We start from the raw sequence: 26230 nt of genomic DNA, 5'->3' as shown, positions 1-26230 counted from the left end.
TTTCTATCTGAATGTTCTGTAATGAATGCTAATAAGACACTGGTTTATTCAAAGTATAGCTCTGTTGACAAACATGTTACTAAGCAACCAACAAATTCTTAATTTCTCACATCCAAGAGAAAAAAAATGCGGCAAGATGCATTCTTGAATAATCCAACACTTTACTTTAAAAATGGAACGTAATAGTACACAACATACTGGTGAGATGGAAACATGATTACTTGATGGTGATGTTAATGATGCTTATGTCTTCGTAAGGTTTATCTGTTTTAGGGTTGACTTTGAGGTTGGAGATCCTCTGAACCACCTCCATTCCTTTGGCACTCCTTCCAAACACGGTGTGCTTGTTGTCTAGCCAGGGCTTTAAACAAGTAGGGAGAGATGTTTATTTGAACATAATGCAGAAATGTACAATACTTGACAAAACAGGGATAAAGACATTACTTCAACTGAAGGAATGTCGATTAAGTAAAATATCAGACTTCACAGAGAGTGAGCCCCTTAGTTACCGTGGGCACGACGGTGATGAAGAACTGTGATCCGTTGGTGCCGGGGCCTCCGTTGGCCATACTGAGTGTGTAGGGCCGGTCATGTCTCAGTGTGGCATGGAACTCATCCTCAAACTCCCCTCCCCAGATACTCTCCCCTCCCATGCCTGTCCCTGTAGGGTCCCCTGTCTGGATCATGAAGCCCTGGGTGGAGAGGAAAGACAACAGTCAAAACATGGTCCGTCACATCTTGTGATTTAAGTTCCTACTACAAAGTCAAAACAATGAGCAGTGATTAAAATGTCCTACCTTGATGACGCGGTGGAATATGTGGCCATTGAAATAACCATTCCTGCTGTGAACACAGAAGTTCTCCACTGTTTTGGGACACCTGAGATAAAGTAGTCCATAAACATAAGTAAAATTGTCCAATAAAATATATACTTGCAAAACTGTATAGGTTCTGAGGAAAGTTAGCAGACAGAACCCATGGCATTGCAAATGGAAAGGAAGCTCTCTAAAACAACGGAGGGTGACCTACTCGACAGGGAACAGTTTGATGTGGATGTCTCCCATGGTGGTGTGGATGATAGCGCTGTCTGACACCCTTTTGGGCCCCTCTGCCTGGGTAGCAGCCATCACCTCCTCCTTAGACGGCTTCTCGTTGAACACGTCTCTGTCTGACTCGGCACTTTTAGTGTCCTCCGGCTCCCTCTTGGAGAACTACCAAGACAAAAGAAGGGATAGTGACAAAAATGCTGAGGAAATTATGTAATGCGGGTGAAAATATGGCAAAGAATGAAGCAATAAGGCACGAGGGGGTGTGGTATATGGCTGGTATAAGGGCTGTACTTATGCGCATCGCAGAGTGCCTGGGCACAGCCCTTAGCCATGGTATATTGGCCATATACCACAAACCCACGAGGAGCCGTATTGATATTATAAACTGGTTACCAACGTAATTAGAGCAGTAAAAATAAATGTTTTGTCATACCCGTGGTATACGGTCTGATATACCACGGCTTTCAAACAATCAGCATTCAAGGCCTGAACCACCCAGTTTATAATAACAAATAGCAGCACTGCAAGGGAGCAACAGTAATAGACCATTTCTCTTTTGGACGAGCTACAATTGCCCTGCAGGGACAAATAAAGTTGATTACCATGTAGAAGCGGTTCTTCTTGAAAGCAGTACAGAAAATGGTGGGGTCTGGCATTGTGCTCTGCAGGGCCGGGTTGTCTGATGCCTTCATCTCGATGGTGGGAGCTGTGTTGCATGCCTTGGCAACCCCCTGGAACAGGCTCAGCTTCACCACACGAATGTTCTCTAGCTTCCCCAGGATACGTACACACCTGAACACACACGGGTGGGAAATAAAAACATGTTAGACTAATGCTCTTGTCACTTTCACAAGACAAAGGCGTTTCATGAAAACATTGTTGGGGCAAGGGTTAGAGGCAGTCCACAACCCTGGCCCTGGAGAGCAACAGTGTGTGCAAAATGTTTCCATCCAGCCTTAAAACATCTGATTCAACTAATTAATTTATCATCAGGAGCTTGATAAGTTGAATTAGTGTTTTTTGGTGCAAAAAGCCTGCTCTCCCTGTAGCTCTCCATGGCTGACAACCACTGTGCTTTTAGAGGATATTACTGTCTGTGAAGTCCATTTTGACCATTTAAATGCTACCTGTTGGTCTCCACATTGATGACCTTGATGCCCAGCATGGTTCCGTAGAGGACAAAGTGACCCGTCTCATCAAAGATGATGTTGGTCAGCCTGATGCCATCCACTTTCTCCAGTTCCCTCTCCACCGCCATCCTCCGACCAAACTCCATGTCTGGCAGCTGTTGCTTCATTTGCTGCAGCTCTGTGAACTTCTACAGGATCAGGTCAGAGATGGGCCATGATGAGAGAAATGAGCACAGTTCAGATAAATGCACTGGGGAAATGTGGGAAACGGTGAATACTACGCTACCAATGTGAGTATCTTGTGATAAATTTTAACAAGAAGTAGCACAGTTTATTAATAGCAATATGAAATACACTGCTCAAAAAAATAAAGGGAACACTTAAACAACACAATGTAACTCCAAGTCAATCACACTTCTGTGAAATCAAACTGTCCACTTAGGAAGCAACACTGATTGACAATAAATTTCACATGCTGTTGTGCAAATGGAATAGACAAAAGGTGGAAATTATAGGCAATTAGCAAGACACCCCCAATAAAGGAGTGATTCTGCAGGTGGTGACCACAGACCACTTCTCAGTTCCTATGCTTCCTGGCTGATGTTTTGGTCACTTTTGAATGCTGGCGGTGCTTTCACTCTAGTGGTTGCATGAGACGGAGTCTACAACCCACACAAGTGGCTCAGGTAGTGCAGCTCATCCAGGATGGCACATCAATGCGAGCTGGGGCAAGAAGGTTTGCTGTGTCTGTCAGCGTAGTGTCCAGAGCATGGAGGCGCTACCAGGAGACAGGCCAGTACATCAGGAGATGTGGAGGAGGCCGTAGGAGGGCAACAACCCAGCAGCAGGACCGCTACCTCCGCCTTTGTGCAAGGAGGAGCACTGCCAGAGCCCTGCAAAATGACCTCCAGCAGGCCACAAATGTGCATGTGTCAGCATATGGTCTCACAAGGGCTCTGAGGATCTCATCTCGGTACCTAATGGCAGTCAGGCTACCTCTGGCGAGCACATGGAGGGCTGTGCGGCCCCACAAAGAAATGCCACCCCACACCATGACTGACCCACCACCAAACCGGTCATGCTGGAGGATGTTGCAGGCAGCAGAACGTTCTCCACGGCGTCTCCAGACTCTGTCACGTCTGTCACATGTGCTCATGTGCTCAGTGTGAACCTGCTTTCATCTGTGAAGAGCACAGGGCGCCAGTGGCGAATTTGCCAATCTTGGTGTTCTCTGGCAAATGCCAAACGTCCTGCACGGTGTTGGGCTGTAAGCACAACCCCCACCTGTGGACGTTGGGCCCTTATACCACTGTTTGAGCAGACACATGACCGTTTGAGCAGACACATGCACATTTGTGGCCGGCAGGAGGTCATTTTGGAGGGCTCTGGCAATGCTCCTCCTTGCACAAAGGCGGAGGTAGCGGTCCTGCTGCTGGGTTGTTGCCCTCCTACGGCCTCCTCCACGTCTCCTGATGTACTGGCCTGTCTCCTGGTACCGCCTCCATGCTCTGGACACTACGCTGACAGACACAGCAAACCTTCTTGCCACAGCTCGCATTGATGTGCCATCCTGGATGAGCTGCACTACCTGAGCCACTTGTGTGGGTTGTAGACTCCGTCTCATGCTACCACTAGAGTGAAAGCACCGCCAGCATTCAAAAGTGACCAAAACATCAGCCAGGAAGCATAGGAACTGAGAAGTGGTCTGTGGTCACCACCTGCAGAACCACTCCTTTATTGGGGGTGTCTTGCTAATTGCCTATAATTTCCACATTTTTTCTATTCCATTTGCACAACAGCATGTGAAATTTATTGTCAATCAGTGTTGCTTCCGAAGTGGACAGTTTGATTTCACAGAAGTGTGATTGACTTGGAGTTACATTGTGTTGTTTAAGTGTTCCCTTTATTTTTTTGAGCAGTGTAAATTAAAGTCCTGATTCTGAAAGTTGGAAACTTACCGATAACGACTCATCAAACACCCTCATCAGTTTCCCCGTCAGGAAGCGGAAGATCCTGACTTTCCTGTCGGTGGCGATGGTAGCCATCTTCTTCCCGTCGTGGGAGAAGGCCAGGCTGGTGGGGTAGGTTTTGTTTTTGGCAAACTCATAAAGGTCTGTGTCAGTCTTATACTGCCAGTCCACGTGCCTGGGGAATTTGAACTCGCTGGGGAGGCCGGTCCAATACTCCAGCATTCCAGCCTTGTCTGCGGAGACGATAACCCTGTATCTAGGGTTGAGGCGGATCTGGGACAGCGGAGAGGAGTGCATCTTGTCGAAGGTGTGGAGCTTCTCGTTGCTTCCCCGTCCATCATAGACGAAGATCTTCCCAGTGGATTTCTCTGAGCAGGCCACGCAGCAGATGGCATCGCCTGGGTTGTAGATCCACTCACACTGGCCAGGGTGGAAACTACACAACACACAGAGCAGAGGAATGGCAGATCAACTAGGAATAACATATGTGCCGTAGCTCTATAACATGTATGGTGTTTTTGAAGCGGGAGAAGGGATATCTTTTGGTTTTAAGGAAACAAGCTAAATTGCTAAAAGTTTCACCTTTAAAAACAATAAGCAAAAGATGCAAACTCACCCCAGCTTCAGCATGTTGATCATGTCAAAGTTGACCACATCAAAGACTTTCATGGCCTGGTCGTCCCCAACAGAACAGAATAGAGCTCCATCAGCACTGACAGAAATACACTCTATAACTCCTGTAACACATAGAACAAGAAGAACAGTGAATTATAGCCCTGAAATTACATTTCAGGCAGTCTAAAGCCCAGTCTGAGGTGGCATAAAGATACATGTTAATTCATTATTCGTACCCAGATGACTGCGGAAGTGTTTGACAAACTCTACCCCCTCATCTTCTTTCTTTTTCCAGAACTTCACATGACCGTCCTGACTGGCTGTGATGATGAAATCTGTCCTGGAAATGAAAATAATACAAGAATTTATGAGGCAGACTGATCAGCATTGGTATGTGTGTAACATTTGGCATCCAGGAAAACACAAATCAATGTACCAGGAAGTAAACAAATCAGCAAGTGAAAGTGTCTCATAGGACCAAGACTGAACCACAGCCGCAGTCAAAATTGGCAATATCGTAAATATTAATTAAAACCCTAATTCAAGGATAAGCATAAGGTTACCAGTGTGGTTAAGGTTACTGTTAAGTTCAAAATCCGATGTTAAGAAGATAAATTGCAGACGTAGGCAGGGTTTATGACTTTGTGGCTGTGGTAATTTGTGATGACCGATAAAGAACCATATATCTGTAGCTAGAAAACTGCAATAGCTAGTTATCTAACGTTACAATTCTTACTTGGAACAGACAATGTGCGTTATAACATCCCTATGCATGTAGCTCCTCTCGTACATGGCTGCCGATGGCAAGTTGTCCAAATACACACGTTCATATTCCAGCACTGTACAAAAACAAAACCACCATTGTTAGAAGCAATCACAATGAGAGCAACACGATTTTCAGCTTTGTTCTGGGAAATTGTTTGAGCAATAGCCACTCTGGTTAGCTTAATAGCGAGGAGCACAGAAGTTAGCACACATCCAGCAATGCAACATAGCTCGCTAGCTCAAGTTGCTTTAACTCGCTGGTTAGCTTTTCCATCATAAACCTTTTCTCTTCTTGGTCTGTGTCGCCTCGCTTGGCATGGGTCCAACCCATTCCTCCTCTTCTCCAGTTTCTACTTCATCCTGATTATCGTCTAGTTTTCGTTTCAGATCTGCGTTCTCTGTGGTGGCCGCCATAGTTGCCGAATTCACTGTTTTCCCCTCGGTTTCCGTATCCGTTCACCGCGGGCTTGGAGAAAAACTCAATAGCTAATACCGCTCCCTGCAGTACTGACGTGGAATTAAAGTACATGGCTCTGCATCTATCTTTTCTTTCATCTGCCTTTTCCATTCTGGTAACTTACTTGAAAGATCAACACTTGGAAAATAAAAAGTTCAAATGGTTTGCTAATAAATCAGATAATCTACAAGCTTTCTATGTATAGAATACCTTTAATAACAAATTCCATCAATAACAAAAAAATACTTTCAGCATTCACCAAAGTCAAACAAGTAACAGTAAATGTGGGTCCATTGTTTCATTTGTAGCAGAGGCTATATTGACCAGACCTTGAATCTGTGAAACGCAAGCGCCAGATACACTCAGTGTCTGCACCTATTACTTTCCATAGGACATAAATCATAGAACAAAATATCAAATTCAAGTTTTAAAAAACTGCATAATATTTTATGGAAAAGTGTGTCTAAATACATTTTCATGTCTTAGTTTGATTCCTCTGTTAAATGACAGGTGCAAATACTCAGTAAATCTGTCCCTAAATGTTCCATCTTCTCAATCAGTGTCAGAGGACCTGCTGGAGCTGTCAGATGAGGAAGAATCATGTTTCTTCTTCTGCTTCTTCTTGTGACGTTCCTTCTTTTCCTTCTTGCCCTTTTTCTTGTGGCTTTTGTGTTTCTTTCTCTTCTTGCTCTCCTCTTCGTCACTTGATGAAAAGGACCTGCAAAAAATGACAACATCCACAGTTATTAAACATAAAACACCACTAAGACTAGGCATAATTATTTCTCATAGATACTGGAATTAGAAGACAATGTGATTGATGTACCTCTTCCTTTCAGACTTTCTGTCTTTACTTTTCCTCCTCTTGTGTTTAATTTTCCTGGCGTCCTCCTGGGAACCTACAGCAATCAGGAGAAATACACAAAACCATTCAGACAACAAAAAACACTTGAATAAAAGTGAGCGCAACACAGGTGATGAAGACTAGGTCATATAACTGTGTATGTTATAACAGTGTAATACAGCAGTGCTAAGTCTGTTATAACATAACTATTGTTCTGTTATTTGTGGAACAAGCGTCAAAATGTTCTTAAATGTGATGTTTTGGTGCCTCGAAGACAATTCAGAAATCTGATTGAGGACCTTATTACTGATGAATGTGTTTGTTTTTTATGGCCATGTTTTTCTTCCTGCTTGCATTTTGATGCGTGTATTTTCTGTAATTCAGGGCTCATCTGCAAAAGAGACCGTGGTCTCAGTACGACTCCCTGAGAAAATAAAGGTTAAATTAAAATTAAATAAAAAAATTGTCTGTTGTACTGTATTGACCTTTTGAGTCTTTTCCTCCCCGGCCCAGCTTGTCGTTAGGCAGATCCTCCTGCTCGTCCTCCGTACTCTCGTCGCTGCTTGTACTGCTCACGTCCAGGACAATGTCTTTCCGGGGGTCCACACGCACAAAGTTACGGCACTCGAACGTCAGGTGGCCCGCTGATGAAATGACAAGGGTACAGAAGAGAGTAATGAAGGGATGTACTTTAGAGAGCAGCTTTATCTAGCACAGTATGATTATGACATACAACATCTCCACTTCGCTGATCCTCAACACTGGGGCCCCACAAGGGTGCATGGTCAGCCCCCGCCTGTACTCCCTGTTCACCCATGACTGCGTGGCCATGCACGCCTCCAACTCAATCATCAAGTTTGCAGACAACAACAGTAGTGGGCTTGATTACCAACAACGACGAGACAGCCTACAGGGAGGAGGTGAGGGCACTCGGAGTGTGGTGTCAGGAAAATAACCTCTCACTCAACGTCAACAGAACAAAGGAGATGATCGTGGACTTCAGGAAACAGCAGAGGGAGCACCCCCCTATCCACATCGACGAGACAGCAGTGGAGAAGGTGGAAAGTTTGCCGTACACATCACGGACAAACTGAAATGGTCCACCCACACAGACAGTGTGGTGAAGGCGCAACAGCGCCTCTTCAACCCCAGGAGGCTGAAGAAATTTGGCTTGTCACATAAAACCCTCAAACTTTTACAGATGCACAATCGAGAGCATCCTGTTGAGCTGTATCACCGCCTGGTACGGCAACTGCACCACCCACAACAGCAATGCTCTCCAGAGGGTGGTGCGGTCTGCACAACGCATCACCGGGGGCAAACTACCTGCCCTCCTGGACACCTACAGCACCCGATGTTACAGGAAGGCCATAAAGATCATCAAGGACAACAACCACCCGAGCCACTGCCTGTTCACCCCGCTACGGTCCAGAAGGCGAGGTCAGTACAGGTGCATCAAAGCTGAGACCGCGAGACTGAAAAACAGCTTCTATCTCAAGGCCATCAGACTGTTAAACAGCCATCACTAACACAGAGAGGCTGCTGCCTACATACAGACTTGAAATCATTGGCCACTTTAATAAATAGATCACTAGTCACTTTAATTATGCCACTTTAATAATGTTTACATATATTGCATTACTCATCTCATATGTATATACTGTATTTTATACCATCTATTGCATCTTGCCTATGCCGCTCGGTCATTGCTCATCCATAAATATATATGTATATATTCTTATTCCATCCCTCTACTTAGATTTGTGTGTATTAGGTAGTTGTTGTTGAATTGTTAGATTACATGTTAGATCTTACTGCATTGTCGGAACTAGAACACAAGCATTTCGCTACACTCGCATTAACATCTGCTAACCATGTGTATGTGACCAATAAAATGTGATTTGACACACTCAGGGGTCAGGGGACAGCAAAGAACATGCTGCAACTGTATTCACAAGGTTTGAATATGTAGAGTTAGAGACATGATATAAGCAATAAAGATTACTTACGATAACCACATTTCTTACACCCAGCTCTGATGTCCTTATTGGGACCTGCAAATTAAGTGAGAAATCAAATAATTTAGAAATGTCACAACTTCTTGCTTTGTTGATGTGTAGCAAAAACGTAGGCCTGTAACGTTATATTCCACGCCTAAAATAATTGGATTCCTTCTATGATTCACATTGAGACTAGCTATAACATAACACAACTATTATCAAATGAATAGGGAAGCTAAACTACCATACACAAACTATTGTCGAAATAACTTTAGCTAGCTATCTAAACATTGAGCACAATCATGCTAGCTAATCAGAGGAGCAAGGTTAGCTAACCTAGCAATACATAAATTCCATTAAAAAAAGGCAAGTATTCGATAGTTAGGCTATAGCTAGCTAACTCCAATTGCCATTATAATATGACATCTGATTCGTTTTAAGTTGGATCAGACATACCTGATGCAGCCATTATCACACTTTATAGACAAAAACCTTGTTGCGTTCATAAATTTCAAACCACAAAGTTCCCAGTGGGTCCTCTACAAAATAGCTCCGGTAGGAAATATCAACTGGTTAGTTCCCTGTACCGTCTTTGGTAAAACCGCATTTTGAGCGGATTTCTCTCACTACTTGAGAAATAATTCTAATTTACTAGTACTTGTGACTCTCTTCTTTTTCATACATCTTTCATAATGAGTGTTTTCTTGATATAAATGTGCAAGCCTCCTTCAAGCTAACTTATGTTCTGTGCGATGTTTTAGTGGGATTGTTTACAATGTAACACACGGACCAAATTTTAGAGATGAATATGAAAATAATGATCTATATTTTAACAGAGTTGTGTAATTACGTAATTTTCCTACAAATATGTAATAATAGTTCGTTACTATTTGAAAAATATCACCCTCGAACTAATATTAGGGGGGAAAAGCTTCCAAGCATTGACTTGGCAAATACCCTTCATCCCCCATTGATTCGAGGTAAATAAAGCACCCATGTTTAAACAACATGGCGGTTGACAGTAATCTGGGTTAGCAAGAAATGTAGACATTAATCTCTACATCTTTGCAAACCACTTAGTGCTGATTTCTAAATTAGCTATCTATTCGTTAATATCAACGACAGAATGAGCAACATCTACATTCAAGAGCCTCCATCAAATGGAAAGGTGAGCGCGAGCATTTGTTCCCCTGACGATCCTTATTAATATCTCACTGTCACTACAATGGTTTGCATGATAAACTATGATCATACAGAACATATTATCTTTGTCTAGAAACCCGACATTGAATTGCATTGAAGTCTACGTGGGGCAGAAATGAGCGTTGTCCCTGCGGTTCAGCCTTTTGGCGGTAGGGATGTGAGACAATATATCACAGGAAGGTATAATTACATCAAATGTTCAAAGCGCTGGTAGTACGTTCAGATTTCTATCACCTGAATTATATGCACAATATAAAATGCACGAGATGCATGCGCACTTGCCTAGCTCGTGCAGCTGTTTACATGGTTCTGCTAGAAATCTGAACCAGCACTTTGAAAAGTTGATGTAATTATACTTTCCTGTGATATATTGTCTCATATCCCTACCAAAAGGACCAACTGTATGGACAACAGGTAAAGTAAGTTCAAATATCATTCCATAGAGTGGTGCCAGAGTTCATTGTCCAAGGAGGAGATGCCACAGGCACCTGGACGGTGGAGAGTCCATCTATGGATGGCAGTTCAAGGTTAACTTTCACTGTCTCCATCACCTCATTATCTCTGATCATGTTCAATCCCCCCAAAAGATAGACTAGACATAAACGGAACTCTTCTACTTGGAACCTTTGCCAACTCACCAATACTACTGCTACTAATGATGAAACAGTGGGGCTGATTCTTGTTTTTCTGTTGGTTCTGTCCCACGTTCTCAGGATGAGTTCCACTCCAGACTGCACTTCAACAGACGAGGCCTGGTTGCCATGGCCAACGCAGGGCCCCATGACAACGGCAGCCAGTTTTTCTTCACCCTTGGCCGGGCAGATGAGCTCAACGACAAACACACCATCTTTGGAAAGGTAAAACGCCAAAAGAAGATCCATGCATGAGGTACATCTTTTAGTATGCAGCATTTGTAATCTGAGCCAACTCAGTTGTAATTGCAGCAAACAGATTCTAGAAGCCATCTTTTCCTGTAAATTAATCTTCCTTTCCTCAATGCAGGTGACAGGTGATACAATGTACAACATGCTCAGGTTAGCAGAAATGGAATGTGATCCGGAGGAAAGACCTTTAAATCCACACAAGTTACAAACCACTGAGGTATGGGTTGGGTTTACATCACACAATAGTATTTTAGCACTTTGACCATTCATTTGTTCCAATTCCGCCAGACTCTGTTTCCTTAAATCGTCTCTGCAGGTGTTACATTCTCCCTTCGATGACATCATTCCATGTGAAACAAAAGAATCGCAAAAGGATGAAGACAAAAAATGGGGCAAGAAATCTCAGTCCAAAGCAACAAAGTGTTTAATTTACTATTATACACACTTTCTCTGCTCCTCACTCTCAATCTGTTGCTGACCTGGAAGCGTGGCACTGTAGTTATGAACGGTCAACCATACTTGTTTTGTCAGGAACTTTAGTCTGTTGTCATTTGGAGAGGAAGCTTCAAATCGAGCTCGCCATCTTATGTATTGTGTCACCCATTCTGTGTCTGTCAGATATATACACACACCTTGTTTCTTTTCATCCAGACACTGAAGGGGAAAAGTAAAACAGTCATGACCTGCTGAAGGATGATCCACTGCTGAGCTCTGTCCCCACAGTCAACAAGTCACTACACTAAGACGTAGTACAGACACCATGTTCTGCTGCCTCAACTTATCTTGTTTTGACAATGAATTCAATTCATGAGTTAATATATTATTCATATTTATTTGATTCTATTTGTCTTGTTATTGAAGGAAAAAAGCCAAGGTGCAGTAGGAGAAGCAGCAGAGTTATGCTCTTATTCCTTCATGTTGTCTGACAAAATGCATCACATTATAATGCATTCCATTCAACTTGTTGGAAAACACCTTTTCTCTGAGTGTTCAGGGAGAGGATGATGAGGCTGCGGAGGGAGATGCGGATGGTGATAAAAGGAGTATGACTCTGATGAGAGGCAGGAAATGAAGGAGAGGATTTCTAAGAAGCTGAAGAAGATGGAGGAGAAGAAGAAGAGTACAGACCCCAGCGAGGAGGGAAGAGGGCCAACCGCAGGTAGATTACACAAAAATGATATACCATCCACAGCACAGCCTAAATGCCGTTTACACATATTTTTTTAATTTGGGGAATGTTTTCTCACATGTTACGCTATAATAGCATTGTTTACGTTACTTGTTCATCAGTGTTCAGAGTTTATGACACTTTTTCTTCAAGGCCCAATGCAGCTGTTTTTATATTATTATATAATAATTTCTGGATAACAGTTAAGTACCTTACTAGCTAGGTTTCCATCCAATTGTTGACAGATTTTTATGCATAAAAACAATATTTTCCCACCAGAGATGTGTTTCTGTCAAATAGACTTGTTGTTGATAAAAGCCTGTGCGTGATGATGTAGTGCACATAAAAATACCTTTTGTGGTTAAATTTCCATTTACCCGAGGAAAAAAATAATTATATTGCATTTTCAACTCTACTGATGGGTTTTATCAAAATATGCTGTGTTATATAGTGAGTATGCCCACTCTGGTATTGGCATGTGCACTCTAGCCAACAGCTCACAATACTCTACCTGTAAGCATGCATGAGATTATTATGGACAAAGGAGCAAGATTATTTTTATTGGTCAAACGGCAGCCAAGCATCGATGTCATGTCACCAGCATAAAACCCTCAATATTTATTGGAAAGGAGCATCAAGCTCATCACCTTGCACTTTCACCACCCTGTGAAGTTCATTACTGACTTAATCTGTAGCCTAATAAACTGCAGGCTTTCCTGAGTCGTGGTGGGAGGACAACACATGTCATTGCGTGACTCCAAGTTTACTTCGATATAATGGTTCTTATATCAATATTTGTGCATAAAAGTGTTTGAACCGACATTTCTCGCATATTAATTTTACAGACGCAAAAAGATCCCACCTTGTTTATCGTGTTTTGTCAACATTTGGAAAGTTTACCGAAACTTTTTCTGTTTCTATTAGGCCTGTTGTAAAAAATAAAATTATTCGACATGTACTTTATTAAAAAAAAAAAAATGTTTAGTCCCTTCACCACCACCCCCCTCTTCTGAGGACAAATTTCTTTTAGCTTTTTCTCGACATGCAATTTGCTCGTATAAAAAGGTTGTATGGAAACCTTGTTTGTGTAATAGATTTCCATTAAAATGGGCAAAAATAGTTTTTTAGCAAATAACTATTTCTCAGGCAAAAATTTTGCTAGGACTGTCAGAGTTTTCTGTGGGAAAAGGAAAATGAAAAACCAGCTGTCATGGGCAAAAGTTTTGAACTTTTTGTTATTGGTCAGCAACTCAGGAAATAACACTGATCACATTTTTTCAAAGTTTTCCAGTGTTAGTTTCATCAGCTCTTATATGATATAAAAACACTGAATTTTGAGTGCATTGGGCCTTTAACCGCTACATTTCTTATAAGAGAGCTGACTAGGTGTCCAACAAGTGGTGCTATTGTACAAGAGAAAGTGATGTCAAATCAGTGGTACGAGGCAGTTGTAATTCTGTAGACTAGCCAGGCAGAGGTGCTGTTGTACTGCGTAGATCTATGGCATAGACAAGGGAGCCCAGTCTGACAGGTTGGTTCAGTTCACAAGGAAATCAGCGATGAAAGACAGATCATTTCATTTGATCTTTTCTAACAAAAATAGGTGTCCTTCATAGCAATCTTGTGATAAACGTTATGATGCAGTACAGTATTACTGAACACACAGAAATAGATTGAATAGAACTAATAATAGACTTGAATGGGGAAGCCTGTTCTAATCATTCTATGACTGAAAATACCAGAGGTCCTCTTCATAGAAATACAACAGTGTGGTTCAGCAGCTTTGCAGTAATGGCATTGGGCATCATTAATCCGATAGACAGGCTGTACTGTAGGCTGCATGCCGACACTGATAACTCAACAATGACTCCTCACTCTCCACATTTAACATTTTTGTCATTAAGCAGATGCTCTTATGCAGAGCGACTCAGGGCTCAGACACTCCAGTAGCGTTTGCTGGCCGAGAGTACTGAGCACCTCTGAACAGAGTGCGTCTGTTATTTTGCCAACCGAGTGCCCACCGATTTTTTAAAATCGAGAATCTGTGAAACATGTCGGCTGTAAGACGTCTACAGCGGGTGATCCCTAAAACACTGTGCTGAACGATCGGCAGACAATCTCTAGATCCACATTTGGTGCGATGTGTGCGAGCCTTTACAGTTAGCTACACTACTGTAGCTAAGTCCAAGATAATTACAATGACAAACACCATATCTGATTGATTGAACACTATCTGTTGTAAAAGTACACACTAACATTTTAAAGACAGTGACTTTTTGGTGACCTTGAATGAATGAATGAATCAGAGGGTTGGCGGTACTGATGCTAGGGTGTTGATGAGGACTAGTGACACCCTGTCAGCCAAGCAGAACCCCCACCTCCCCCGCTGCTGCTGCTAACACACACACCTCGGGCCACTGGCCCCACATCAATGAACCCGGCCTGTCCACTGCAGCCAGTTCCTGCTAGGTGAAAGAGAAATGCTGGCACCCACACTACATGACTTACCCTGCTGTAGTGGAGAGGATGGGGGGGGGGGGGGGCCGAAAGGGCGCACGAGACCGAGAGAAGCCCCAACGGGGAGAGAGAGAGAAGGGAGGGAGAGTCGGGTAGAGAACCGTTGTGACAGTTTTTGTAACCTACATTGAAAAGATGCATCACAGACCTCTAGTCCATTGGTTAAAATCAGTTACTGAGAGAATCCTGTAATCCATGTCGTAATCTCACAATGCCACTGTGCTGATTGCCATACAACAGCAGCTTTATCAGAAACTCTGTTATCTAGCTGCGGGTTGTTTTGCCTCTTAACCCCAATGGGATAAGGATTCGGCCCTGCCAGTCAGCTGTGTGTGTGTGTGACTGACAGGTAGGCCAACGCTAACAGACTATAGTATATTAAACACAAGTGTAGATTGTTTGACTGTAGACTTGTACCCCAGCACTGTGGTTTGTGTTGGCACAGAATCAAAGAGGAGGCTGGTCGCTACAGTGTTGGGCCTGGGACAAAGGGGCAATTGTTGTAGAGCAGATCTCCTCTCCTGTCTCTCTCTCTGAGATATTGTTTTAGACCACAAGGGTGTATTTTATTGTTTGGTCCACCGAGTTATTCCTTTATGCTCAATTGCAGGGGATAAAACTGAAGGACAGTTGTGCTGCACGTGTGTGTGTGTGTGTGTGTGTGTGGTGTGAAAATTAGGAATCTCGCTGAAAAACAAAAATATTTTTCACATCCACACAAAACGTCTTGCCAGGCATTTGTTTCCCATAGTTGCCAAGTGACCAGACAACATTCCATTTATCTCATCAAGTGACGTAATCAGTCTGAGGTGTGTGCTATTTTCACAAGAGGCCATCATAATACAGTATATATTTACTATGTCCGGATTGGAATTGAAGAGGGAACCCCAATTTGGTCCTGTACGTTACAGGAGAGATGAATAAACCTGCGAACTTCTCTAGATATACTCACACTGCTGGTGGGGTGCAAACAGTATTTAATGTGAACTTAAAAAGCCTTTATCAAACTTACAACACAGGTATATACTTACAACACAGGTATATACTTCTCACATCATTATCCATTATTATAAACTGGGTGGTTCGAGCCCTGATTGCTGATTGGCTGACATACCACAGGTATGACAAAACATTTTACTGCTTTAATTACATTGGTAACCAGTTTTTAATAGCAATAAGGCACCTCGGGGGTTTGTGGTATATGGCCAATATACCACAGCTAAGGGCTGTGTACAGGCACTCCGCAATGCGTTCTGCATAAGAACAGCCCTTAGCCGTGGTATATTGGCCATATACCACACCCCCTCGTGCCTTATTGCTTAATTGTATATCAACCTCATGATACAGCTATATACAGTGCATTTGGAAAGTATTGACCACTTGATATTTTGTTACATTACAAAATATTTTGTATACATTTTAGAATGTATTAAGTCTTTTTTTCCCTCATCAATCTACTCACAATACCGCATAAAACAGGTTTTTTGAAGTTTTTGCAAATGTATTACAAATAAAAAATGGAAATATCACATTTACATAAGTATTCAGACCCTTTACTCAGTACTTTGTTGAAGCACCTTTGGCAGCGATTACAGCCTCGTTTTCTTGAGTACACTGTTGGCAGACCTGTATTTGGCCAAGACAACGCAGGAGTGGCTTCGGAACAAGTCTCAATGTCCTTGAGCGGCCCAGCCAGAGGCAGGATTTGAATCCGATGGAACATCTCTGGAGAGACCTGAAAATAGTTGTGCAGCAATGCTCCCCATCCCACCGGACAGAGCTATAGAGGATCTGCAGAGAAGAATGGGAGAAACTCACCAAATACAGGTGTGCCAAGCTTGTAGAGTCATAACCAAGAAGACTGGAGGCTGTAATCACTGCCAAAGGTGCTTCAACAAAGTACTGAGTGAAGGGTCTGAATACTAATGTAAATGTGATATCAGTTTTTTCTAAACCTGTTTTTGCTTTGTCATTATGGGGTATTGTGTGTGTGTATATATTGATGAGGGGAAAAAACTATTTAATACATTTTCGAATAAGACTATAAAGTAACAAAATGTGGAAAAAGTAAAGGGGTCTGAATACTTTCCAAATGCACTGTACATCAATCCCATTCACCTCCACAGCATTCACCAGAGAGAGATCTGAGCTCCAACACCTCATCACCATTCCTATTGATTAAGTCAGGTCTCAGTCTGTATAAAGTGCCTGAGGCCTCTTTGCGGTAGTTTGTTTAAAAAATAATAATAATATTGAAGTGAGTCCTAAAAGCAGGGCATGTGGTAGCTGCCACTTTTGTTAAACCCAACGGGGCATGACTGGGGAAGCAAAACGCTTCCATATGGGTCTATGTACACTATGTTGCTAACGAATAACCATGACCAGTCTTTTCCAATCTTAGTCATGCTTTGACTGAAAAATCTTGGTTAGGGGGTTTAAGGTGCATGGCCTGTTGAGTCAGTCCAGGGGTGGTCTATCTGTGTGGTGGATTGTATTCCCCCCCCATCAATGTATTGATCACATCTTTACTAATGCTGCAGAAATTTGCTTTAAAGCAGTATCCAAATCCATCATATGTAGTGATCACAATATAATAGCCATATCTTGGAAAACCAAAGTTCCAAAGGCTGGGCCTAATATAGTGTATAAGAAGTCATACGAAAAGTTTTGTAGTGATTCATATGTTGATGATGTAAAGAAAATTTGTTGGTGTGTAATGAGGAGCAACCAGATGCTGCACTTGACACATTTATGAAATTTCTGATTCCAGTTAATAATAAAATACTAGTAAAAACTGTTAAATCCCCTTGGATTGATGAGGAACTGAAAAATTGTATGGTTGAGAGGGATGAGGCAAAAGGTATGGCAAATAAGTCTGTCAGCCCAACTGATTGGCAAACGTATATAAACTATAATAAACTATAATATGAAACGAAGATAAGGAATGATAGTAAAAAGCTTTGGGGCATCTTAAATAAAAAATGTTGGGGGGGGGGGGCAACTTGGCTTCAACATTCATTGAATCCGATGGCTCATCATAAAGCTCACTGATATTGCCAACTACTTCAATTACTTTTTCATTGGCAAGATAAGAAAGCTTAGGGATGACATGCCAACAACAAACGCTGACACTACACATCCAAGTATATCGGACCAAATTATGAAAAACAAGAATCGTACTTTTGAATTGCGTAAAGTCAGTGTGGATGAGTTTATTGTTGTCTGTCAGACCCCGGTGGCTTGTCATTGTTGATAATCTGGATGGAAAATTACTGAGGATAATAGCGGATGATATTTCCACTCCTATTTGCCACATCTTCAATTTAAGCCTACTAGAAAGTGTGTGCTCTCAGGCCTGGAGGGAAGCAAAAGTCATTCCGCTACCTAAGAATAGTAAAGCCCCCTTTACTGGCTCAAATAGCTGACCAATCAGCCTGTTACCAACCCTTAGTAAACTTCTGGGGAAAATGGTGTTTGACCAGATACAATGCTATTTCACAGTAAACAAATTGACAACGGACTTTCAGCATGCTTATAGGGAAGGACATTCAACAAGCACAGCACTTACGCAAATGACTGATGATTGGCTGAGAGAAATTGATGATAAAAAGATTGTGGGGGCTGTTTTGTTAGACTTCAGTGCAGCTTTTGACATTAACGATCATAGTCTGCTGCTGGAAAAACGTATGTGTTATGGCTTTACACCCCCTGCTATATTGTGGATAAAGAGTTACTTGTCTAACAGAACACAGGGTGTTCTTTAACGGAAGCCTCTCAAACATAATCCAGGTAGAATCAGGAATTCCCCAGGTTAGCTGTTTAGGCCCCTTGCTTTTAAAAAAAAACATTTTTACTAATGACATGCCACTGACTTTGAGTTTTTAAAATGTATTTTTTGTTTTTTGTTTCACATTAGGTAAGCTAGTTGAGAACAAGTTCTCATTTACAACTGTGACCTGGCCATGATAAAGCAAAGCAGTGTGACACAAACAACAACACAGAGTTACACATGGAATAAACAAGCGTACAGTCAATAACACAATAGAAAAAAAGTTCAAAAAAGTCTATATACAGTGTGTGCAAATGGCGTGAGGAGGTAAGGCAATAATTAGGCCATAGTAGCGAAGTAATTACAATTTATCAGATTAAAACTGGAGTGATAGATGAGCAGATGATGATGTGCAAGTAGTGATACTGGTGTGCAAAAGAGCAGAAAAGTAAATAAAAACAATATGGGGATGAGGTAGGTAGATTGGGTGGGCTATTTACAGATTAACTATGTACAGCTACAGCGATCGGTTAGCTGCTCAGACAGCTGATGTTTAAAGTTAGTGAGGGAAATGTAAGTCTCCAGTTTCAGCGATTTTTGCAATTCGTTCCAGTCACTGGCAGCAGAGAACTGGAAGGAAAGGCGGCCAAAGGATGTGTTGGCTTTGGGGATGACCAGTGAGATATACCTGCTGGAGCGCGTGCTACGGGTGGGTGTTGTTATCGTGACCAGTGAGCTGAGGTAAGGTGGCGCTTTACCTAGCATAGAGAGCTAATATTAATAATATGCATGTCAATCTCCTGGCTTAAAGTGGAGGAGAGCTTGACTTCATCACTACTTGTATTTATGAGAGATATTGACAATGCACCGAGCTGTCTGTCTAAACTACTGGCACACAGCTCGGACACCCATGCATACCTCACAAGACATGCCACGAGGTCTATTCACAGTCCCCAAGTCCAGAACAGACTATGGGAGGCGCACAGTACTACATAGAGCCATTACTACATGGAACTCTATTTCACATCAAGTAACTTATGCAAGTAGTAACATTTGATTAAAAAAAAATATATATATATAACAGCTTGATCATGTTGTGGGGGTGCTTTGCTGCAGGAGGGACTGGTGCACTTCACAAAAACTGTCAGCTTCATTAAATAGGAAACGCAAAACACCAGTCTCAACGTCAACAGTGAAGAGGCGACTCCGGGATGCTGGCCTTCTAGGCAGAGTTGCAAAGAAAAAGCCATATCTCAGACTGGCCAAAAAAAGAAAAGATTAAGATGGGCAAAAGAACACAGACACTGGACAGAGGAACTCTGCCTAGAAGGCCAGCATCCCTGAGTCGCTGTTGATGTTGAGACTGGTGTTTTGCAGGTCCTATTTAATGAAGCTGCCAGTTGAGGACTTGTGAGGCGTCTGTTTCTCAAACTAGACACTAATGTACTTGTCCTCTTGCTCAGTTGTGCACCAGGGCCCCCCACTCCTCTTTCTATTCTGGTTAGGGCCAGTTTGTGCTGTTCTGTGAAGGGAGTAGTACACAGCGTTGTACGAGATCTTCTGTTTCTTGGCAATTTCTCGCATGGAATAGCCATCATTTCTCAGAACAAGAATAGACTGCCGAGGTTCAGGAGAAAGTTCTTTGTTTCTGGCCATTTTGAGCCTGTAATCGAACCCGCAAATGCTGATCCCCCAGATACTCAACTAGTCTAAAGAAGGACTGTTTTATTGCTTCTTTAATCAGCACAACATTTTTCAGCTGTGCTAAAATAATTGCAAAAGGGTTTTCTAATGATCAATTTGGCTTTTAAAATGATAAACTTGGATTAGCTAGCACAACATGCCGTTGAAACACAGGAGTGATGGTTGCTGATAATGGGCCTCTGCATGCCTATGAAGATATTCCTTAAAAGATCTGCCGTTCCAGCTACAATAGTCATTTACAACATTAACAATGTCTACATTGTAATTCTGATAAATTTGATGTTATTTTAATGGACCAAAAAAATTCTCTTTTTTTTCAAAAACAGGGACATTTCTAATTGACCGTAAACTTTTGAATGGTAGTGTGTGATACATACATGCATACATACATACATACATACATACATACATACATACATACATACATACATACATACATACAACTAAAGACACAATGTACACCTTTTTATATTTAGGGGAGCTACTGGGTCGTCCTGGTGACCACTTTACAGTCAGTCAGGCAGTAAAGTGCCACATTTTAAATCAAGCTCCAGGGTTAAAGAATAACAGTCATTAGACTTTTATTCACACACAAAGATAGTCTACCGTTGTTATTTCAGTAGACATTCCTTCAGCCCTGCAGACAATGGAACTCGTGCTTAAAGGGCAATTCTACCACTTTTCACCCTAATTTTCATTATCTCCAGCACATTACCAGTGTTTACATACTTTTGTGTATATATAGTGTATGTGACACCCCTTCAAATCAGTGGATTTGTCTATTTCAGTCACACCCGTTGTTGCATATAAAATTGAGCACACAGCCATGCAATCGCTATAGACAAATATTGGCAGTAGAATGGCCTTACTGAAGAGCTCAGTGACTTGGCACTATCATAGGATGCCGCCTTTCCAACAGGCAGTTTGTCAAATTTCTGCCCCGGTCAACTAAGTGCTGTCTTTGTGAAGTGGAAACGTCTAGGAGCAACAACGGCTCAGCTGAGAAGTGGTAGGCTACACAAGCTCACAGAAAGGGACCGCCAAGTGCTATAGCGCGTAAAAATCGTCTGTCCTGCAACACTCACTACTGAGTTCCAAACTGCCTATGGAAGCAATATCAGCACAAGAACTGTTCGTTGGGAGCTTCATGAAATGGGTCTCCATGCCCTAGCAGCCGCACACAAGCCTAAGATCACCATGTGCAATGCCAAGTGTCAGCTGAAGTGGTGTAAAGCTTGCCGCCATTGGACTCTGGAGCAGTGGAAACGCATTCTCTGGAGTGATGAATCATGCCTCACCACCATCTGGCAGTCCAACGGACAAATCTGGGTTTCGCGGATGCCAGGAGAACGCTACCTGCCCCAATGCATAGTGCCAACTGTCAAGTTTGGTGGAGGAATAATGGTCTGGTGCTGTTTTTCATGGTTCGGTCTAGGCCCCTTAGCTCCAGTGAAGGGAATTCTTAACGCTACAGCATACAATGACATTCTAGATGATTTTGTGCTTCCAACTTTGTGGCAACAGTTTTCCCTTTCCTGTTTCTGCATGACAATGCCCCCATGCACAAAGCGAGGTTCATACTGCTATCGGCTAGCTCCCTGAACGCCGTGTCTCCCGCTCGCCTAGCGTAGTAATCGACTATCGAATTGCTTCCTGTTTCATCTATTGCTACTCATTGGACCCTGTGCTCACTCGGCTACACAGCCGATGCATGTTGGACTGTTCATTAACACGGTACTTCATTTTGTTTATCTGTCTGCCCCAGCCTCGAACTCAGGCCTTGTGTTTAGCTAACTGACCCTCTCTGCACCTCTCTGCCATTTACCCGTTATTGTTGTCCTAGCTGTTTACCCGTTGTTGTCTCATCCGTTGGTGTCTAAGGCCTCCCAATCAACACCTGTGATTTCTTTATGCCTTTCTCTAATGTCAATATGCCTTGTATACTGTTGTTTAGGGCAGCTCTCATTGTTTTATTTTACTGCGGAGCCCCTAGTCCTGCTCAACATGCCTCAGATAGCCCCCTTGTCCCACCCCCCACTCATGCGGAGACCGCACCTAGTTTAACTGGCGCCTCCAGAGATACAACATTTCTCATCGTCACTCAATGCCTAGGTTTACCCCCACTGGACTCGCACCCTACCTTACCCTTGTCTGTACACTATGCCCTGACTCTATCCTATCACGCCCAGAAATCTGCTCCTTTTATTCTCTGTTCCCAAAGCACTAGACAACCAGTTCTTATAGCCTTTAGCCGTACCCTCATCCTACTCCTCCTCTGTTCCTCTGGTGATGTAGAGGTTAACCCAGGCCCTGTGTGTCCCCAGGTGCTTTCATTTGTTGACTTCTGCAACCGTAAAAGCCTTGGTTTCATGTATGTTAACATCAGAAGCCTCCTCCCTAAGTTTGCTTTATTCACTGCTTTAGCACATTCCGCCAACCCTGATGTCCTAGCCGTGTCTGAATCCTGGCTTAGGAAGGCCACTAAAAATTCTGAAATTTCCATCCCCAATTACAACATTTTCCATCAAGACAGAACTGCTAAAGGGGGCGGAATTGCAATCTACTGTAGAGATAGCCTGCCGAGTTCTGTCATACTATCCAGGTCTATGCCCAAACAGTTTGTGCTTCTACTTCTAAAGATCCATCTCTCCAGAAATAAGTCCCTCACTGTTGCCGCTTGTTATAGACCCCCCCTCAGCTCCCAGCTGTGCCCTGGACACCATATGTGAATTGATTGCCCCTCATCTATCGTCAGAGATCGTTCTGTTAGGTGACCTACATTGGGATATGCTTAACACCCCGGCCATCCTACAATCTAAGCTAGATGCCCTCAATCTCACACAAATTATCAAGGAACCTACCAGGTACAACCCCAAATCCGTAAACATGGGCACCCTCATAGATATCATCCAGACCAACTTGCCCTCTAAATACACCTCTGCTGCTTTCAACCAGGATCTCAGCGATCATTGCCTCATTGCCTGCGTCCGTTATGGGTCCGCGGTCAAACGACCACCCCTCATCACTGTCAAACGCTCCCTCAAACACTTCTGCGAGCAGGCCTTTCTAGTCGACCTGGCCCGGGTATCCTGGAAGGATATTGACCTCATCCCATCAGTCGAGGATGCCTGGTTGTTCTTTAAAAGTGCTTTCCTCACCATCTTAAATAAGCATGCCCCTTTTAAAAAATGTAGAACTAAGAACAGATACAGCCCTTGGTTCACTCCAGACTTTGACCAGCACAAAAACACCCTGTGGCGTGCTGCATTAGCTTCGAATATGCAACTTTTCAGGGAAGTCAGGAACCAATACACACAGTCAGTTAGGAAAGCAAAGGCTAGCTGTTTCAAACAGCAATTTGCATGCTACGGTATGCAAATAGAGAATAAGAGTACCTCCTCCCAGCTGCCCATTGCACTGAGACTAGGAAACACTGTCTGATAAATCCACGATAATTGAGAATTTAAATAAGCATTTCTCTACGACTGGCCATGCTTTCCACCTGGCTACCCCTACCCTGGCCAACAGCTCTGCACCCCCCCCCCCCCCAACAACTGGCCCAAGCCCCCCGCCCCCGCTTCTCCTTAACCCAAATCCAGACAGCTGATGTTCTGAAAGAGCTGCAAAATCTGGATCCCTACGAATCAGCTGAGCTAGACAATCTAGACCCTCTCTTCCTAAAATGATCCACCTCCATTATTGCAACCCCTATTACTAGTCTGTTCAACCTCTCTTTCGTATCGTCTGAGATCCCTGAAGATTGGAAAGCGGCCGCGGTCATCCCCCTCTTCAAAGGGGGAGACACTCTAGACCCAAACTGTTACAGACTTATATCCATCCTGCCCTGCCTTTCTAAAGTCTTCGAAAGCCAAGTGAACAAACAAATCACCGACCATTTTGAATCCCACCGTACCTTCTCCGCTAGACAATCTGGTTTCCGAGCTGGTCACTGGTGCACCTCAGCCACGCTCAAGGTCCTAAACGATATCATAACCGCATAGATAAAAGACGGTACTGTGCAGCCGTCTTCATCGACCTGGCCAAGGCTTTCGACTGTATTCTTATCGGCAGACTCAACAGCCTTGGTTTCTCTAATGACTGCCTCGCCTGGTTCACTAACTACTTCTCACATAGAGTTCAGTGTGTCAAATCGGAGTCTCTATGGGGTGCCACAGGGTTCAGTTTTCAGGCCGACTCTTTTCTCTGTGTATATCAATGATGTCGCTCTTGCTGCGGGTGATTCTTTGATCCACCTCTATGCAGACGACACCATTCTGTATACATCTGGCCCTTCCTTGGACACTGTGTTAACTAACCTCCAAACGAGCTTCAACGCCATACAACACTCCTTCTGTGGCCTCCAACTGCTCTTAAATGCTAGTAAAACGAAATGCATGCTCTTCAACCGATCGCTGCACGCACCCGCCCGCCCGATTAGCAACACTACTCTGGACGGTTCCGACTTCCGACTATGTGGACAACTATAAATACCTAGGTGTCTGGTTAGACTGTAAACTCTCCATCCAGACTCACATTAAGCATCTCCAATCCAAAATTAAATCTAGAATCGGCTTCCTATTTCGCAACAAATCCTCCTTCACTCATGCTGCCAAACATACCCTCGTAAAACTGACTCCTACCGATCCTTGACTATGGCGATGTCATTTACAGAATAGCCTCCAACACTCTACTCAGCAAATCGGATGCAGTCTATCACAGTGCCATCCGTTTTGTCACCAAAGCCCCATATACTACCCACCACTGCGACCTATATGCTCTCGTTGGCTGGTCCTCGCTACATATTCGTTGCCAAACCCACTGGCTCCGGGTCATCTATTAGTCTTTGCTAGGTAAAGCTCCGCCTTATCTCAGCTCACTGGTCACCATAGCAACACCCACCCGTAGCACGCTCCAGCAGGTATATTTCACTGGTCATCCCCAAAGCCAACACCTGCTTTGGCCACCTTTCCTTCCAGTTCTCTGCTGCCATTGACTGGAACGAATTGCAAAAATCACTGAAGTTGGAGACTTATATCTCCCTCACTAACTTTAAGCGTCAGCTGTCAGAGCAGCTTACCGATTGCTGCAGCTGTACACAGCCCATCTGTAAATAGCCCAACCAACCAACTACCTATCTCATCCCCATATTTGTTTTTGATTTTCTGCTCTTTTGCACAGCAGTATTTCTACTTCATCCTCATCTGCACATTTATCACTCCAGTGTAAATTGCTAAATTGTAATTACTTCGCCACTATTGGCCTATTTTTTGCCTTACCTCCTTACTTCATTTGCACACACTGTACACAGATTTTTCTATTGTGTTATTGACTGTACGATTGTTTATCCCATGTGTAACTCTGTGTTGTTTTTGTCGCACTGCTTTGCTTTATCTTGGCCAGGTCGCAGTTTTAAATGAGAACTTGTTCTCAACTGGCCTACCTGGTTAAATAAAGGTGTTTGTTTTTTTTTAATACAGAAAGGGTTTGTCCAGGGCGGTGTGGAAGAACTTGACTGGCCTGCACAGAGCCATGACCTCAACCCGATCAAACACCTTTGGGATGAATTTGAACGCCGACTGCGATCCAAGCTTAATCGCCCAACATCAGTGCCAGACCTTACTAATCCTCTTGTGGCTGAATGGAACCAAGTTTCTGCAGTAATATTCCAAAATGTAGTGGAAAGCCTTCCCAGAAGATTGGAGGCTGTTATAGCAGCAAAGGGGGAAACAACTCCATAATAATAACCATAAAATACCCACATTCCTGACAACATCAAGTTAAAATATATTTTAATCAGTGATTTTCAAACACTATGAGATTCATAGTGACGTAGGGAGCAAGGAAAAACCCTCCCATCTGGCTAGAAACTCGTTGCAGGTTTTAAAAATCACAGTTTTTCTTTTAATTCTGCCCTGTGATGTCACAGAAACATTTTTTAGGGCCTTAGCTTTTTACCCACAGATCATAGAAATGTGGTGTTTTCACATGTAGACACTGGTATAGTACTGGAGATGTTGAAAAGTGGTGGAGTTGCCCTTTAACTGGGACACGACACCAATTATCCAAGCCCAAGTGGCCTTACCCTCGACACACACACACCGGTGACACAGTGTGGCTAATTGGCTGCACCTGTCTGTTGTGATTGGTCATAACCC

At 43.1% G+C, this 26230-nt stretch overlaps 2 protein-coding genes across 2 annotated transcripts; both read right to left on the bottom strand.

The window, feature by feature from the left end:
• Nucleotides 1-144: 144 nt before the first annotated feature.
• LOC120044256 (peptidylprolyl isomerase domain and WD repeat-containing protein 1-like) lies at nt 145-5980 on the bottom strand. Its single transcript, XM_038988862.1, has 11 exons — nt 5811-5980; nt 5501-5603; nt 5001-5104; nt 4766-4886; nt 4138-4585; nt 2177-2367; nt 1652-1841; nt 1030-1211; nt 798-879; nt 510-692; nt 145-361 (listed from the first exon to the last, which is right to left on the bottom strand). The coding sequence occupies exons 1-11, from the start codon at nt 5941-5943 to the stop codon at nt 218-220; spliced, it is 1881 nt and encodes a 626-aa protein (XP_038844790.1). The 5' UTR covers nt 5944-5980; the 3' UTR covers nt 145-217.
• A 198-nt stretch (nt 5981-6178) lies between these two features.
• Nucleotides 6179-9375, bottom strand: LOC120044255 (protein SREK1IP1-like). The gene is made up of 5 exons (XM_038988861.1): nt 9287-9375; nt 8840-8884; nt 7316-7474; nt 6813-6885; nt 6179-6704 (listed from the first exon to the last, which is right to left on the bottom strand). Exons 1-5 carry the CDS (start codon nt 9297-9299, stop codon nt 6539-6541), a joined length of 456 nt encoding a protein of 151 aa, XP_038844789.1. The 5' UTR covers nt 9300-9375; the 3' UTR covers nt 6179-6538.
• Between the last annotated feature and the right edge of the window lie 16855 nt (nt 9376-26230).

This window comes from Salvelinus namaycush, chromosome 3, assembly GCF_016432855.1.
Source record: "Salvelinus namaycush isolate Seneca chromosome 3, SaNama_1.0, whole genome shotgun sequence".
NCBI lineage: Eukaryota > Metazoa > Chordata > Actinopteri > Salmoniformes > Salmonidae > Salvelinus > Salvelinus namaycush.
Note: the sequence above shows the minus strand (reverse complement) of the source record. Positions and strands in the feature narration are given on the sequence as shown.